Source organism: Vitis vinifera, chromosome 3 (assembly GCF_030704535.1).
Source record: "Vitis vinifera cultivar Pinot Noir 40024 chromosome 3, ASM3070453v1".
Taxonomy (NCBI): Eukaryota; Viridiplantae; Streptophyta; class Magnoliopsida; order Vitales; family Vitaceae; genus Vitis; species Vitis vinifera.
The window spans coordinates 7694400-7712082 of NC_081807.1; the positions used below are offsets into that span (position 1 = coordinate 7694400).

General features: G+C 31.3%; 2 protein-coding genes across 2 annotated transcripts; one reads left to right on the forward strand and one right to left on the reverse strand.

Moving 5' to 3' along the window:
• Nucleotides 1-4027: 4027 nt before the first annotated feature.
• On the reverse strand, nucleotides 4028-5681 carry LOC100246340 (oxoglutarate-dependent flavonoid 7-O-demethylase 1). The gene is made up of 2 exons (XM_002267603.4): nucleotides 5124-5681; nucleotides 4028-4698 (listed from the first exon to the last, which is right to left on the reverse strand). The coding sequence occupies exons 1-2, from the start codon at nucleotides 5675-5677 to the stop codon at nucleotides 4137-4139; spliced, it is 1116 nt and encodes a 371-aa protein (XP_002267639.4). The 5' UTR covers nucleotides 5678-5681; the 3' UTR covers nucleotides 4028-4136.
• Nucleotides 5682-14990: 9309 nt separating this feature from the next.
• LOC100241214 (protein SOB FIVE-LIKE 5) lies at nucleotides 14991-16592 on the forward strand. Its single transcript, XM_002267650.4, has 4 exons — nucleotides 14991-15852; nucleotides 15933-16019; nucleotides 16108-16184; nucleotides 16330-16592. The coding sequence occupies exons 1-4, from the start codon at nucleotides 15463-15465 to the stop codon at nucleotides 16361-16363; spliced, it is 588 nt and encodes a 195-aa protein (XP_002267686.1). The 5' UTR covers nucleotides 14991-15462; the 3' UTR covers nucleotides 16364-16592.
• The last annotated feature ends 1091 nt before the right edge of the window (nucleotides 16593-17683 follow it).

The following is a 17683-nucleotide window of genomic DNA, read 5'->3' on the forward strand; positions in this document are numbered from 1 at the left end:
CACATAGTATTAAACCTTAAACCACATAAATTCTTTTTTTTTTTTTCCCGACATTCTTAATAATTTCCAACACCCAACATAACCATTTTTTTTTCTTTAATTAAATAACCACACATATCCAAGAAAATTTCCACTAATACAAATATAAATAAAAACACAATTTATGTCATAATTTATTTATCTCCAATAATCTCAATAATATTAACACCCAATACAACAATTTTCCACGATTACACCACCACAACATTTGGGAAATATTTTTCCAATAATTCAAATATTAACAAAAACCCAATTTATATCATCAATTTATTTATTTATAATAATATTAATAATTTTAAACATATTTCAATACTCAATTTTCAATAAATAATTTCCGTTATTTTCAACACTAATATATCACCAATAAATTCATATAATTTTTAACATAACAACAATCATTAAAATATGTTAACCAATATTCCAATAAAAAGAATTTTCACAACCACAACAATTTGGTAAATCCTATCACGAGAACAACAATTAAATACCAACAATTCTAATATTTTTATCTTGCATTAAACTTTGATTCACTTCCCATTTAACATTTTCAAAGTAAAACTAAATCATTTTACACGTTTAGGGTTTCCAAAAACAACCTAATTGAAAACTATATGACAATTTACTACAACCCAACAACTCACCCATTTCCATGGAGTTTTCTAAAAGTAATTAAAAGCAAAACGAAAAGCCCAAAAAAAGTCGAGAGAAAAATTTAGGAAAAACATACACTTACCTGTACGGTAAAATCCAACCGTGGGATCGAAAATCCGACTCCGTAGAAATGTTCATCACATTGAAGACTATCACCATCGGATGGCAGAAACATGCAACAGAGAACCTCCTGCATCTCCCCTGTGCTGCCTCCCCAATTCATTTCTTTCTTTCTCTTTTCTTTTGCCTCCTGACGCAGCAACCCACTTTTACATATATATTAAACAATTTTGAAAATGTCACACACATCCTTTCTCTTAATAAATTAAAACCATTATTCTTAAATTCACCTTCCGTAATTATGAATTATACCAAATTTATGATTATCCACCTCACGAAAAATACTATCGTATTCGTAATTTAATTTACCACAAGTTAGCTTTTCAAAAGTATAATTTGACTATATTTACCTGAAACATTTTTACTTTGAAATTCACTTAAAACATGATATAATTAACTATTAATAAAATTTCATTTTATACAAATATTAAATACATAAAATAATTTTTCGGTAACCAAGAAGTTGAAATTTGTAATAACCCTTAACCCGTTAATTTTACTAATATTTATTTACCAACAAAAATTTAAGTAATATTCTAAAACTTAATTTCATAAATTAATTAGTCATTCAATTTATAAAAATCAATTTCTCAACCCTATGGTATAACTTTTATTTAATTTAATTCATTTGTCAAATTATTCAATCGCATCAAAATTTCAAAAGTTAAATTCATAAAATTCACATTTAATTAATTTACCCATTTTGTATATTTTTATAAATTCACATATCATAATTTACTCTTAATTTAATTTTAATTCAACTCAGTTTAATGTTTCGTAATTCTATAAAGTTTAATTCCAATTATAAAAATCAAATTGATTCATTATAAAATTAAATTCAATTTCTTTTTAATTATCCATTATAACAATTTGATATAATATACATTTTTACTAAGTTTTTCTTACTATGATTTGTTTTATAATTACCTGATAATAATTAAATTAATTCTCGTAATGTACTTAATATTCAAAATTTCAAAACCTAATCTTAATTATTTGATGGTTAAATTTTTCTCCAAATCTAAATTTAATTTCTAAAATTCCTACTCCTTACATTTGACGTGACAAATTTTTCAAACTATATATTGACTTTTGACCAACTTTTCTAAAATCTCTCCCAATTAAATACTAACACGTGGATCTTCATGACTCTTTTTGACCATTTGACCCATAATTTTATGAAAGACTTTATGCTCCTAAAATCTGATGTGTCCTTAAAAACTCGAGTATTACATGCTTCTGCCCCCAAATAAAAAACCCTTGGTCTATCCAAGGTAAGCAGACGATCTGTCTCGATCCATTTGTCTGAATCAAAACAAACTTTGTTTGGCACAAGAGGAAAAAAATTTCCTTCTTTTTGGGTGCCAGACAGAATGGATAAACCAAGTCAACTAAGATTTCCAAACGGATTAACCAACACAGTCTGAGACTTTAGGCATTTAATAGATGGATAATCAAATCCAGTGCCTGAGCAACGACCTAGACGACATTTACGCCTAAAAGTCAATGTCTACTGATTACTACACGCAATCTGCGACATTGACAAATGTAAATACATAGTCAACTACATGGTCCAAGACTCTTGTTCGACAACCAGCAAATGACACTAGTCAGTGAATTTTGTTTGGTATGATTGCCAATCCGCACAAAGACGATGACATTGACTCATTTACTAAGGTTTGATTTCCATCCTAATAGCAATCATCATCACAAAAAAGGCATGAAAGCACCATCAACGCTATGGCGATGGTGTCATTCACTCTATAAAAACCCCTCGAGAAGCATGAGACATGTACGCGCGTATAGAGCCATTCGAAATAATTAGACCCATCCTTATTATTTTTTAATTTATGCTTCAGAGGGGCGTGCCCATACCACTAGTTCAGACATCCTTTTGTGCGGAGAAGAAGTCTGTTTGACTCCAGAGAAGCTAGACATACTCAAATCTGGTTGCCATTGCACTAACACTAGGGTCTTTTATTCCAATAAATGTCTCTTATTCTTCCTCACATCTACACCCTAGTGAATCCTTTTACTTGATCAAGTGTCTCTTTGTAGACATGCATTTTTATTACAAATGTGAATGATGTGTTCCCACTTGATGGAGGTATTTGTTTTTAGTGTGAAAATTTGATTTTTGAAAAGTTTGAATCACCACTTAATTTATTTATTTTTAAAAGAGAAAAAAAAAACCCCTAGGTGTCCCTTTATTTGGAAAAAAAACAAGTTTGTAAATCAAAAATAAATTTAGGGATCAGGTTATCTTTCAAGTACAAGAATATGCCCATAAATCTAAAATATCTACTATACAAGTTGAGGGAATTTTGATATTTAATTAATTAACCAATGGATACAACTTTGGAGATTAATGTACATTATGAATATAATAACATGCCAGGTGGATCAAATAAAGGAACAAAATGACCAAGAAGACATACGTGACTTTGAAAAATCGACTTACATGGGTGAGATTATGGATGACAACTTAGTAACTTCATATATTTCTAGGATTAGATTAGACTTAAATTTCTTTGAATTCAGCCAAAAGATCTCTAATAGTGATGGTCCTTTCTTACTAACTTTCATCACATTCAATTACTAAATAAATGAGATTTGCAATGGGCACATTTTAAACAATGCCTCAAACTCATCAACTCCTAAAACCAACCCATTCCTTCAATTAAAATCAACCCATCTTTTAATTTAAAATTAGTCGAAAGTAAAGGTCGAATCAACCTCACATTCATCTAGCATTAGTCAAGTTTCATGGTTGAATGCAATCCAGATCCTATTGAAATTTAAGCCAGATATCATACACAAATTAGCCCACATTTTGACTACATTTCAAAAGGAAAATTAGCCTGGATTTTTAAAGACAAGCTAGTTAGCCCACATCCAATTAGTTCTCTTCTTATTTCTCGAAAAATTTTGTTTGTTCTAACTAGTAAAAATTTATACTTTGCCCCCTAAGGTTTAGGATGGATCGCTCCATCCCAAACTAGTATTATTTATTCAAAATAATTTTTATCCTCATTCCATTAAAAAAAATTAAATGGGATGAGACGAGTATACAAATTTTCGATATCCACTCCAGCTCATTTAATTTTTTTTATATTTTTTTTAAATTGCATTAAAATAAATTTTTTTATAAATAATTAAATATTATAATTTTTTACAACTTATTTTATTGAAAATTAATTTTATTATATATTAAAAATAGGAAAATAAAAATTGAATTAAATTAAATTAAATAGAATAATACTGATGGCGATTGAAAAATGTACTATAAAGCATAACATAATATGCTACCACATCAAGCCATATTATCAAGCTTTTTTTGCATAGGCGATAGCCTGCTTCTCCAAAGTAGGACTAATCTCATAAAAATGCCGCACATAATCTCCCACAACAACCTTCTTATAACCCCCATCTCCATCCTGAACAGGTTGAATCTCGGTTGAACAAGGAGGATTATAGAACAAAGCAACTGAAAATCGCTCCTTCTCCATGGCCACCACTCTATGCCAAGGGCTCTTCAACCTCCCATCACTCATTATCTCAAGCAGATCACCTACATTTACCAGCAACTCGTCGCATGGCCATGGCACTGTCTCCCAGTTCAGGCCCTTGAGCACTTGGAGGCCTCCGCTGCACCCGAACTGGGTTAGAAGACTGAGTCCACTTGCATCTGAGTGTGGGGTTATGCCCAAGCCCAGCTCCGGCTGTGGACATGGTGGATAATAGTTTACTCTAACATTGATTTCACTCCATTCTGGATCAAAATTTTGGATGAAATCATGTGGGCTGAGGGACAAGGCTTCTGCAAGAGCTTGAAGAAGATGGTCGCAGAGTTTTCTTCCTTGCTCTACGTATTTTGCCATGACTTGCCTGCCATGAAAATTTGTTATTGATTTTTTGTGAATTTGGTGTCAAGTGCAGGTTCATTTTTGGATAAAATGAAGCCCTGATATGCATACTGAAGGGTTTTCCTCAGTGAAAGAGGTCATGGGTTCAAAAGTCATAATTACCCTTTTTTTTTTTTTTTAAATTTCATTTGGTGAGAGTAAGAGAACTGTACATGGCAAGCAATCAAATCCAACAAAGAACTAAATGAAACAAAGTTGCTGACGCCAAAGCTTGACAACTTTGCATTGGATACCAAGCATTATTCATGGCCTCTCTACTCCACTCATCCTTATCCACAACTTTTTCTTATGAAATTGCAACCAGATTGAGTGGCTGGCTTGATTTTATGAAGCCAAATCAAAGTTGATATGGTGCATATAAACTATGTGTTTGGTGGTGGAAAATACCTGAAATTTGGAGGCTTCTGAGGCCATACAAGAAGTCCTTCATCCACACCTTTGGGTGCAGCCTTCATGGCAAGACGATCGATCCAGTCCAATGCCTGATCCTCCGACTTCACAAAGCTCCGGCCATAGCCCATGTTGTCGATGCTTGCATACGATCCAACGCTCGCCCTCTTCTCCTCCAACGGCAACCGGAAAAACCCTTGCACAACATCCTTCACACCATGCACAACACTAGGGTGTATCCCATGGTCCGTGACCAAAAACATACCCCATTCCTTGGCACAACTAGCTAGTTGGGCTAGTTCTTGGGCTCGGACACCGGGCTCAGCCTGCTGTCCTAGTTTAGCCATGTTGATGGATGGAAACATTGGAAGGGTGATATTGGCCTCATGGCTAGGGTTGCGCGCCTTGATGAACCGCTCCGGCAAGAATTTGAGCCCTTGACGTGCAAGTTCCTGCACCACCGGAACCCTAACTGTCCGAGGGATTCCGTCTTGGCCCATGATGGTGGCTTCATGGAAGCAACCGCCTTCCTCCCCCATATCCTTTTCCATGAAAATTGATGGATTTGAAAAATGACTATATGGTTTCATTCTATATATGGGCTAGCGGTGGTACTAGGTGTTGGACTATTTCTTCCTTTGCTTTCTTTTTCCGTAACAGGAGTAGTTTGGGCTTTTGTGTTTTGGCCCATTATCCATATGGCCCACTCCAGGCTGTCGGTGACCAAAAAAGAGATGGCATGTGACGCCTCATGAGTGAATCAAGTTTGGCTGGTTGTGAGAAAATGAATGGGTTGTGAGTGGGAGGCCCACTGGGCTAATAGGCAGGTAGGCACTTGATATAGGGTCTACCCAAATGAATATCTCAGAGAAATAAGTGGGGCCCAAGTATCCAGAGTACAGATCTTTGCAATAAAGGGCTAATCCACCCACCTACTTGGATTCTCTTTGGATTTTAGAACAGTGGTGAACCTAAAAAATTTTGAATAAATATTTGCTCTTGTTTGGCACCCACAATAAAAAAATATATTTTCCATGCTTATTTCATTTAATATATGTTTGTATTTGGTACACCTAAGACTTGGTTCTTGGAATTATATTCAAAGAAGAGAGCATAATGAAAACCAATTCAATATTGAAATCGACTTTTAAATAAATAGTTATGAATTTGGAGTGTATTTAATCGTATTTTTACTCGAAATATTTTTAATAAAAATACTTTATAAAATTATTGTCAAACGAACTCTTAAAATTAGTTTGATAGTGATTATAGGAAATACTTTTAACATTTTTAATACTTAAAAGTTTTTATCTTTTGAATATTAGAAGGGTTAAAAACGCTTCTTAAAATTATTATCAAACAAACTTTTGATTTCTAATGACATTAAATTTATCAAGTTATTTTATGTTTTTATAATTAATAATAATAATAATTTCATAGCAAGCTTAAATCTTTTAAAATAAAAATTTTATAAAATAAATAAAAAATATTAAATATATCATTCTTCTTACATATTTACTACTAACATCCTAGCCTATTTGAAATAGTTTTTTTTTTTGGGATATTATTGATAATTGAAGTCAAAGCTAAAATTATAATTTATAAACAATGACATTAATATTATAAAACTTTTATTCTATTTATATACCATGTTTCTTTTTTAATATTTATTAAGGTTTTTTATTTATTTAAATATAAGTATTTTATAACATTAATAAAATAAATACAAAATTGTTATTAAAATCATTCTCAAGGTCAATCCAAACAGGACCTAATTGAGCTTGTAAGACTTGTTTGTTACCTAAAATAATATATATATATATAATTTTTCTTTTTAAAAAAAATATATTGTGCAATATTTTTATTTTCCTAGTATTTGGGAAAAGTCCTAAATATGACTAGTGAGAATTGGTAGGGCGGGAGAGAGGACAAGAGTACCTTAGAGTTAAGGGTGGGTAGGCCTGTCAACATCCCTTTCTCTCGGTTGTTTTCTCCGTGGGCCTCATGATCTGGACCACAAAAATGATCGAGCCCATGTCTGTTCTGGAAGTCCACGTGGCATCCTGACAGATAGCAAAGATGGCAAAGCCCATCCTACCCCAGTCCAGCCCATGAAAGGTGGTGGTGGCTGTTTGGTACACCCGTCCGTACATAAGTACAGGACAAAGCGTGTACCTGTCAGCCCCACGTGGCGACGCCTGCCAGCTGTGGTACTGCTCTCCCTCCTTACATCAGGTGCCCTGCACACTTCCCAATGACTTTGCCTCTTCTTTGGAAGAATTATTTTTTTAGACGTAGATGACCTCCAAATTAATAAAAAGGTCCATATAACTCTTTAAATTGAGCCCAAGATCCAATGAAAGTATAGAAATTGAGTTGAAGAATATATCATCCTTCAGTATTTTCAAAAATGCCATTTGTTGATTTTGAGAAAAAAATTAATATTTTTGAAAAATACTTTTATTTAACTTAATATTTTTTATTTAATTTAATATTTTTAAAAAATACTTTTATGTAATTTAATATTTTTTAAAATACTTTTATTTAATTTAATATTTTTTAAAAATAAATTTATTTAATTTAATATTTTTTAAAAATATTTAATTTAATATTTTTTTAAATACTTTAATTTAATTTAATATTTTTGAAAAAAAATTTTAATTTAATATTTTTGAAAAAAAAATTATTTAATTTAATATTTTTGAAAACTACTTTTATTTAATTTAGTATTTTTGAAAAAAAAATTATTGAAAAAAAATTATTTAACTTAATTTTATAAAATATTTTATATGTATTTTTAAAGGGTATATTTGTCCATTACTATTTCATATCTTTCAATTCAATTTAAAGAGTTATATCATATATGAACCTTTTGTTAATTTGGGGACCCATTTACCCCCAAAAGATAATTCTCCCATTTTCTTTTACTATAGATCAAATATTATTATTATTATTATTATTATTATTAACACATGCAATTTCTTTTCAATGTTTGGGAAAAATCTTTTTACTTGATATATATATAAACGATGATTATTGAATATATAAACGATGATTATTGAACCTAAGATAATTTAAATTTTAAGCTTAATTTATTTTAAAATTGATTAAAGCTCTGGGTTTTAAATTAAAAATTTTAAATTCAACATATAATAAATATATTTAAAAATAATATAAAAACTATGCATTACTTAATGGAGTTTTATATAAAAAATTTATCCAATATCAAATAATAATATATAAATCTTAAAATATTAGTTTATTTCAATTTTTATTAATTTGAAAGCAAAAAAAAATTGAGAATCAAACCGACAAAATTGGTTTAAAAATTTTCAAATCCATTCTATGTTTATGATTATGGAAAATCAAATATAGATTTTGAGTTTTTTCGATTTTACATATGAGAGTTGCACCGACACCATACATTATATTAGTAAATATGCAAATTGAAGAGTATTTTAGTTTAAATTTAAGAAAATATTTTATTTTAAAACTTTGTTAAAAAATATTTAAAAATTTAAAATATTTTTTATACCTCTTATATTTTTAAATGAATGAAAATAAAATTAATTTATAAAATTTGGAGTTCTTTTCTTTATAATTTTTTAAAATTAACGGGTTGTAACCCACTTTTCCCTATAGAAATAGTTTGCAACCAACTTATTTTAAAACATAATGTTGAGGATGAGGTAAACTACATGAAGGCAAGGTACATGTTGAGGTGAGGCCTAAATCGAAGGCTGTAGAGGTGATGGCCATGGCTTAGTTTGAGAGCTAGGTTGATGCTCAATTTTCATGTCCTTCAATTATGGTGGGAGCACTTACAGCAACCGATCACATGGGCGGTGAAGCAGTGCCTAGTAGAATCCATTATTCTTCATTATTGTGTGCCCATGTGTCTCACCCCCTTCCTCTCTCTCTCTCTCTCTCTCTCTCTCTCTCTCTCTCTCTTTGTATTATCTTTAATTTTCCTTTTATGTTCTATTGAAAAGATGCCTTGATGCCTCATGCCAACTTCTTCCACCCTGATACAACACACAAGTTTTCCTACTTCACCTTTAGGGATATAACTAATTCATAAATTGCAATATCTATGCGTGTAAGTTGTAACCATCTTATATCCCTAATTAAGAGGATGATGTCTTTTCATATCATTTTGTAAGACTATGTTATAATATCGATTCAATCATGATACATCGTCTATATATTTAGATTTTATTATTTCATATTAACTTCAATACTATTGTTTTATACTTAATCTCTCTAATTATTAATATATGATTTTATCCTTTTATACCTTAATCATAGGGTGACAAAACATAACATGATTCAAACTTGATACAATTTTAGGTTAAATATAATTATATTTATGTCAAATTTGTATTGATGTGCATGATGTCTAATAAATATGTTGTTTCTGGATTGACTTATATAATATGGATTTGACCTGAATCGATCTATTTGCTAATCACATTAATTAGCTTAATTATAACAACTTATTTAACCTTTATTAGTCTCACTTAAAATATGATTTTTGATAAATAAGTTAATTAAGTTATAAATATGTCAGATGCTGAGGTTAATCATATCAACTTAAATAAGACTTAACTCCACTTAATTCTTACCTTATTATTAAATAAGTTAATCAAGGTGTTACCTGTTCTATAATTAAATCATATTTAGATAAACTTTTAAATCAATTATTCTTTTTTGGGTTCTATTAGGTTGACCTACTTACTTGAGTGCTTGACTTTTCACAAAATACAAAGAAGGCCCATTGAAAAGAATTGCTACCCCAACCCAATGTTCATATGGATCCAATAACTCATATTTTACCATATACAATCAACAATGATATGTAAGATTTGGTATCTCTTAGTTATTTTAAAATTTTCCTCTTTTGTACAATTGATTTTAAAATCTCAAAAATGTCATTAATATAATTTTGATATTTTGAAAAATTTTATTAAATAAAAATTTGCTTAATAAATCACATTTAAATAAATTTTGAATTTATTTTTAAAATAAATAAATTATTAAAAAGTGCTACTTATGTTTAAAAAGCTCTTTTTTTTTTTTTTTCTTAAATCTTAAGGGACAAAGGCAAGTTCTTTCAATGTACCTTGGGTAGAGTCTTTCACTTAAATCATTGAAGCAAAGGGGTTTTCTCCTTTTCCAAGAAGAATTTTTCTCCTTACAATCTTTCCTAAGAAAAGGGATCTTTCATGGGTGGGTGGTTATCCCCACCATCTTACATGAGAGGAAAAAACACCTCATCTTTGTTGTGGAAGTGGAGGCATTGCTTTACATTTCTTTGTAAGTGGGGGTGTTGTCCCATCTTTTCTATGATTAGTCCTTTTAACAATCACTATTTCCTCCTAAAGATGTTTCTTTTCATAAAAAAAGATGTAAATACATCTCAATTTCTATTTACACTTGCACCCTATTAGGTGGTGTTTGTTTTTTTTGCTTAATTATAAATAGAAACTTAATACTTAATAGTGTTAAATATCAGGTTATTTGTTTTTACAGAATTTTATTTCTATTAAGTATTAAAAAGTAAAGAAAAATCAACATATTATTTTTTCTATTTAGAAAAAATTTAATATTTTGACTTTTTTTTATTCAATAAAAAGTTTATAATAAGTCATGAAAAAGTATAAAAACAAATAACTTAAATTTTAAAAACAAATTGTTTTAAGCAAAAAGCTAAAAAAACAAAAAAGCAAACACCCTCTTAGATGATACTTTGATCCTCCATCCCTAAATATTTAAAATTAGATCAAGGAAATTAGTTGGAGGGTTAGTCTCTCATACCTAAAAGTACTTTTTAAATTATTTTTTTTTTTAATCCTATCTGAAACTATAATTTTTTTTCATGAATGCCTGAATTTTTATTAATATTGTTGGTTAATAAATGGGAATGATAAACAAGGAGGGCTTGCCACCTTCCTCCTACTCTTGGCATTCATAACCCTCCATTGCACTTCTTAAAGTAATATATATATATATATATTTAAATTGTTTGACCATGGATTAAATCCAAAGTCATGATCAACCAATTTTTTCAACATTAATTATTATTACTATTTAGAATAAAATTTTTAGAATGGAGTAGAAAAAACATGGTTATTTGTGTTTCTCAAAAAGAGCTTTTTGGTTTTTAAGGGAAAAAAAAATGCTTTTTCATAAATAAGGTTTTTGAGATCTGTTTTGAAAATAAGACATTTAAAAAAAATAATTACATAAATATAAAGAATGATTGAAAAGGAAATATTGTTGATAAAAGTTATATTTAAAAATATTTCAAAACATAAAAAGCCAAATTAAGAATATTCCTAAGTTCCTGAATATATATTTATTCTAAAAATAAATAAAAAACTGTTTTTTCAAGTCATTTTTGAAAATGTTCCTAAGTAGGCCCTTTATTTTTTTCGCCTCATTTGAAACCATGAAATTAAAGTCTTAAAGATTTTCAATTGATGGAAGCTTTTAATAATTTTTTTAGTAATAAATTAAATAAATTCCCTTGGAATTTGATCATTTTCATTTTCTCTCCCTACTTTATACAATTTAAATTTATTTTTTCACATTAAATTATAATTTACAGGGTCTTCTTAGCAGACCAATCATAAAATATCACGTGTATAATTTGATTAATTATTTTATGACTAATTAATTTATGTCCCATGACTTATATTCTTTTATACTTTCAGTTTCATTTCTTTGATACTAATTTCATTCTTTTATACTTTGATTTCATTAATTTCAATACAAAATTGATAACTTAAGATTTTCTTAAGAAACTAACAAACTTCATAAATATCTTGAGATTAAGGATGCATTTGGTTGAACTACTAGTTATATTAAAGTGATTTTTGGAACTACTTATATTAAAGTGCTTTTTTGGAAAAAGGTATATCAACTAAAAATTGACCAAAACATCTTCTAAAAGTTTTTAATAAAACAATTACATTCTCAATTGTACTAAAGAAGAGCCAAAATCATGTCCTAACCTTTTGAATTATGATTCTCCAATATAAAAAAAGAACTTTTCGGCAATATATATATATGAAAAAAAAAGCCTCATGCTTTAGTGAAAAGCACTTATAACCTTCAAATTAAATGCGAAACTTTTAAGCTTATCCACACAATATCATGTGGGTTGGACAAATTGTCCTTTTGACTAACAGAGAGCATTGAAAATTTTGTCCTGCTTGTTAGCGAAGTCATAAAATTAGCACATGGATAAGTTAATGGCTTTTCCCCAGTGAGTTGGCTGCTATTAATTGATGGCATTAGTGTCAACACATTTTCCACACATTAGTGAACGGATTAAGGGGAAGTGCACATGGCTTTAATTTTTCTGATTTTCCGATGTGGGTCCTTTGGAAGAGACGATGAGGCCCAAAATCTTTCAGTACTGTTGATGAAAAAGATTTTTTTTTTTCCCTCAAAATATTTTCAGAAGATGGAGGTGCCATGCATGTGATTTGTGTGTTAATGGGTCCAACATCTATATCATGGACCCGCAGTTCGTGAATCATTACGTCTAATAATGTGCATGTTCATGGGTGTAATTACAAAGTATGATAAATAGATTTTTCTGCCATAAGAATTCTTGAAAGCATTCTCATCATTTTGGGTTTATGATTTTATAACTTCAGTCACTAGTTCCATAACCTCAAATTTGTCCGTGAATAGCCTATTATTATTATTATTAATTTTTTTTAAATTGACTATTAACTTATATTTGAGGTAGATTGGGATCACTTATTCAGGTCGTGGATTAAGGACAAAAAAAGGAATTTTTAAAATTTACTATTAGCATTATGTTTGAATTTTTTGTATAAAACATGCCATTCATCCTATACTTTATAATTTTATCGGTTTTTAGTAGGGTTGCATTTGTCTGATCATAAAACTCGACTTAATCTTAATTGATCGAAAAATATAGGTAATGATTGTTGTTAGGTAATTCATAAGTTTTAATCCAGTTATGATCACTTTAGTGAATGTATATGATGGTAATAATTGACCATGCATAGAATTTAGTTTATTATGATTGATGTGAGGAATAGAAACAGTGATGATCATATGAACAACATCCATTAAACAATTAAATCTTTTTTCTTATTACAATTTTTTTTCTCTTTTTTATTTAATCAAATGAATAAGAAACCAACGCTAGGAGAAGTTCTGGATGCAACGAAAGCTTTCATATTCAACTAGTTGATATATTGATTTCAATTCTATTCAATTTTCTTAGGTATTCTATAAACTTATCATTTCAATATGGTTTAGTGTGAATATTTTCATTTGAAGTGTTTTTAATGGAAGTAATTTTCTTAAAAGCGTTTTCCGTATAATAACCTATCAAATACTTCTTAAAAAAATAAAATGATACAAGTGATTTTGAAAAATTTTAAAAATATTTTTTAAAAGTGTATAATATAATAATTTTTAAAAAGCTTGAAGGGGTGCTCCATGAAAAAACAATAGGCTAGTTGACACATGCAAAACCCTCAATGTGTACTACATGTATCGAAATAGCGTAGTTATTATATAAAGTAGCTTCCCTTTTAAAATATGATTAAGAAAAAGATGATGGGAAGGTGCCAAACCCTAGAGTATAGTTGGGAAAGAAAAGGAAAAAGAAAGAAAGTAGGCATGCCTCGGAAGGAGAACCAAACAATACAAGGAGAAGGTAGAATTTAAAAGAGCAATTTAGGTGGAAGTGCGTGTGCACGTGCATACATGTGTGTAAATATGTGGAAGAATCAGGAGATTGCATGGGAAGATGTACAAATATATGCAAATGCACACGTGCTCCCACATGTGTGTGTAAGTAAATTTTGGGAAGTGAGGAGGTGGTGAGGGCATGTGAAAATCCATGAAAAAACATATAGTCAACTGTGGAAGCACCACTTCGACCCCCAAGACACTGTCATCCTCTGTCCATTCACGACTCATGCACCCACGCTCCACACAATCTCCTCTCATTCCCTTTTCACATCAAATATCCTCCTCAATCTTACCTTTTTTTTTTTTTGTTTTTTCCTTTTCATTAGTATCGGATCATAATTGTCGACTTTAAATTTAAAAATAATATTTTTGTTGTATTCTACGCTATTGTAAAACTAAACAAGTAAATACTCTTCATGGGGACAAACAAATAAACATCATATCAGAATTATAAATTCACTCATAATAGATAATATTTACATAATTGAGAGCAAGTCATTACACATATAATACTACGAATCTATTAAAAAAAAATAATCATTTTGATACTATAGCAAGATTGTCTTTCAAAATTTTGATTGAAAACAGTTTAAAACAAAACTTAATTTAGGAAAAAGTTTAAAATATATAATTTTTTTTGGTTAAAAGCTTTTAGTTATTAAGTAATAAATTTGAATGAAAGCTCTAATAATATCGGGTTTTCTCACAACATAATTCAATGTGTTCATGACCTTAATAAATAAGAGTCAAGCTTTAATAATTAATGAACTAGGTCACAAAACCCTAACATTTTTAAACAACTTCCTTAATACATGTATTGAAATCCAAGAGATGAGCCTAACCAACCCAAAAAAAGGGGAGGTACATAAAAGGAATTGTCTATGTATTTACCCAACCCAACTCAATTATAGGTGGGGAGGAATACCAAGAATACAAAGGAAAGCAGCGAGTGTAGTGTAGTGTAGTAGGGGCCGACTAAAAATTAAAAAAGAAGAATAGTGATTAAGTGAAAGAAATGGGAAGAGAGGGTTAAAGGAGGGGAAAAGAAAATGAATGGCTATAATTTGGGGGAGTAAGTGAGGGACAAAAGGGTGGAGTGATCACGGGATAGGTGTCCATATACTGTGGAAGAGAAGATGGAGGTGTACCTAGTTTTGTTAAGGGGAGTACACAGTGCCCCGCTGTCCACCATGTGAAGGCGTTGTGGCTCTCTTTCTCTTTCTCTTTCTCTATCTTTCTCTCTCTCATTCAAACCAACCCAACTGGCACTTTTGATTCATTCACATAGAGAGGCGAATGGGGAGAGTCAGGACAAAACTAGTCTAGGATTTGAGTCCGATTCGCTTGGTTTTTTCCCACTATCCTTCTTCTATCCTACTCGTAGAAGACTAAAAATAGACACACACATCCCTACAGCCAAGAAAGAGGGAGAGGGAGAGGGAGAGGGAGAGGTCTGTGTATGTGAGAGAGAAACAGTGACACGGAGAGAGAGAGAGAGGGGGAGAGGGAGGATTTTTTTTTCAGTCTGAGGCTTTCCTCCTGATAAAGAAAGAAGAGCCATTTGGGGGTTTATTGAGAAGGGCATTGAAGAATGAATATGTTGGCTTCAGAATGCAGTAGTGGGTGTGAGTCTGGTTGGACCCTGTACTTGGAGCACTCTTTTCTTTCTGCAGACCCTTTACATAGAGGTAGTGGGTTTGTAGATGGAGAAGTGAAAAGAGGTAAAGATGAGGCTGAGGAAGAAGAAGAAGAAGACTTGTCCATGGTTTCTGATGCATCTTCTGGGCCTCCACATTTCCAGGAAGATGAAGGGTACTGCAATGATGATAATGGGTGCTTCTATCCTCATTCCATGGCTGCCACATTGGTGAAAAACAATGGAAAAAGGCAAAAAATCAGGACACATAGGGGACGCGTCGAGCAGGAAGATCCTTCTTTTCTTGATGACACTGCTAGCTCTCCTCTCTTCAACTTCTCCAAGGTGAGTACACTGAAACGGCATTGCTTATAATCAGTGTGAGATATGGAGATTTTGTAATTCATTTTCTATCAATTTCACAGAACAATGGTTTCACTCTCAACAACAACCAAGCTTCAATGGAGAGTGTGTTGGATTTTTCTCAAGGCTTCTCCACAACTCACTTCAAGGTACCTGGAATGCTTCTTTCTGGGGTAGATTATGAAATTTCCCACTCTTCTCTGCTCTGTTTCTTGATACAAAGCTTGTTTCTTGCAGGGGAGATCTGCAGCATTTCAGAAGCATTTAGGTCTGCTACACTCCTCAATGTCTGGGAACCAACTCCAGCAAAACCAGTTGAGTATCCTTGTTTTTGCCTTAACAATCAACCAGTTTCTTTTTTCAATGTTACAATGCTTGAGCTATCAGCATTTTTTTTCCTCCTCTTTTGTGTGTGTAGCTCTCTTCTGGTTATTAATTTTATCAAGTTTCCTTCAACAGGTGGTTTGAAGGGAAGAGGATGGGCATGAGATGAGGTGATTTCCATGGCTCCCACATCACTTGTTGCTGTAATTGATGCAGAGGGAGTTGCTCCAAATGAGGTGTTGGGAGAGCTGCCAAAGGAAAGGGAATTGGATCTCAAAAGGGATCTTGTTCTTTTCTTTTCTTTTCTTTTCTTTTCTTCTCTTTTTTGGCTGTCAATGCAGTGGGAAACACCCTGAGAGCAAAAGTAGAAAATAAAATTTCATGTTTTCAAAATTTAATTTCTTTGTCATTGAATAGTGGGCACAAATGAGTTGTTCTCTGAGTCCTTGGGACAATCCCTTTTCTTTTCATGGAGCCCCATGCTCTCTCCTATTTCACAACTTGCAATTTGAAAAAAACCCCATAATCTAACTTACATTTAACTAATCTGAATGTCAATATTCCAACCCACTTGGCCTTGAACAACAATAATCTCCTCTAACAGTGAATGACATATAGATGCTGTATTACTTGCTGCTTCACAGCAAACCCATGATTTGTTTCCAAAATTTAGGGGACCCTTTTAAAGAGAAGTACAAAACTGCTTTGGGAACTTACGTTTTCTTAACAATGAAGCAGATGCATTAACCTTTTCAGTTTCTCCAACATAATCCATGTGTACTCTTTTCTCATAATTTTCAGTTTTGGTATTTCCCAGTTCCATTTCCCCAACTCATCTCAAAACACTTGCCTCCTAAACTGATAACAACTACAAAATCTTCAGTTTCTCCAACATAATCCATGTGTACTCTTTTCTCATAATTTTCAGTTTTGGTATTTCCCAGTTCCATTTCCCCAACTCATCTCAAAACACTTGCCTCCTAAACTGATAACAACTACAAAATCTTCAACAAAATCTCAGATTTTCTCATCATCCATCAGAGTGTGAGTGAGTGAGAGGGAGAGCTCATTATTGAATCCATGCAAATTTAATAGTCCATCCCATTCTAGAAAGAATTGAACAGTGAGATATGAGTATAATTTTATTTAAAAAAAAAACATATAATCATATTACTCAACAACAAACAGGACAAAAAGAAGTTCTACCCACCTAGAATTGGTGGCTAGTCACTGGAGATATGATCCGATACAGGTTAAATTATCAGATTTGTTTAGGTGGGATGCCTTCAAAATTTATATTGGAAAGCTCTATACATGTATAGAGCTAGACCTTGGAAAAGTCTGGGGGTGTAATAGAGACAAGACCTGTGTCTCTGGGTGTCCAGACAAGGCACCATCCAGATGGTTCTAGCCCTCATAAATTCAAAAACAAATAAAAATTCAGGCCTAATGCAAGTGTAGAAAAATGAGACAGCATGAAGAAAAGGGT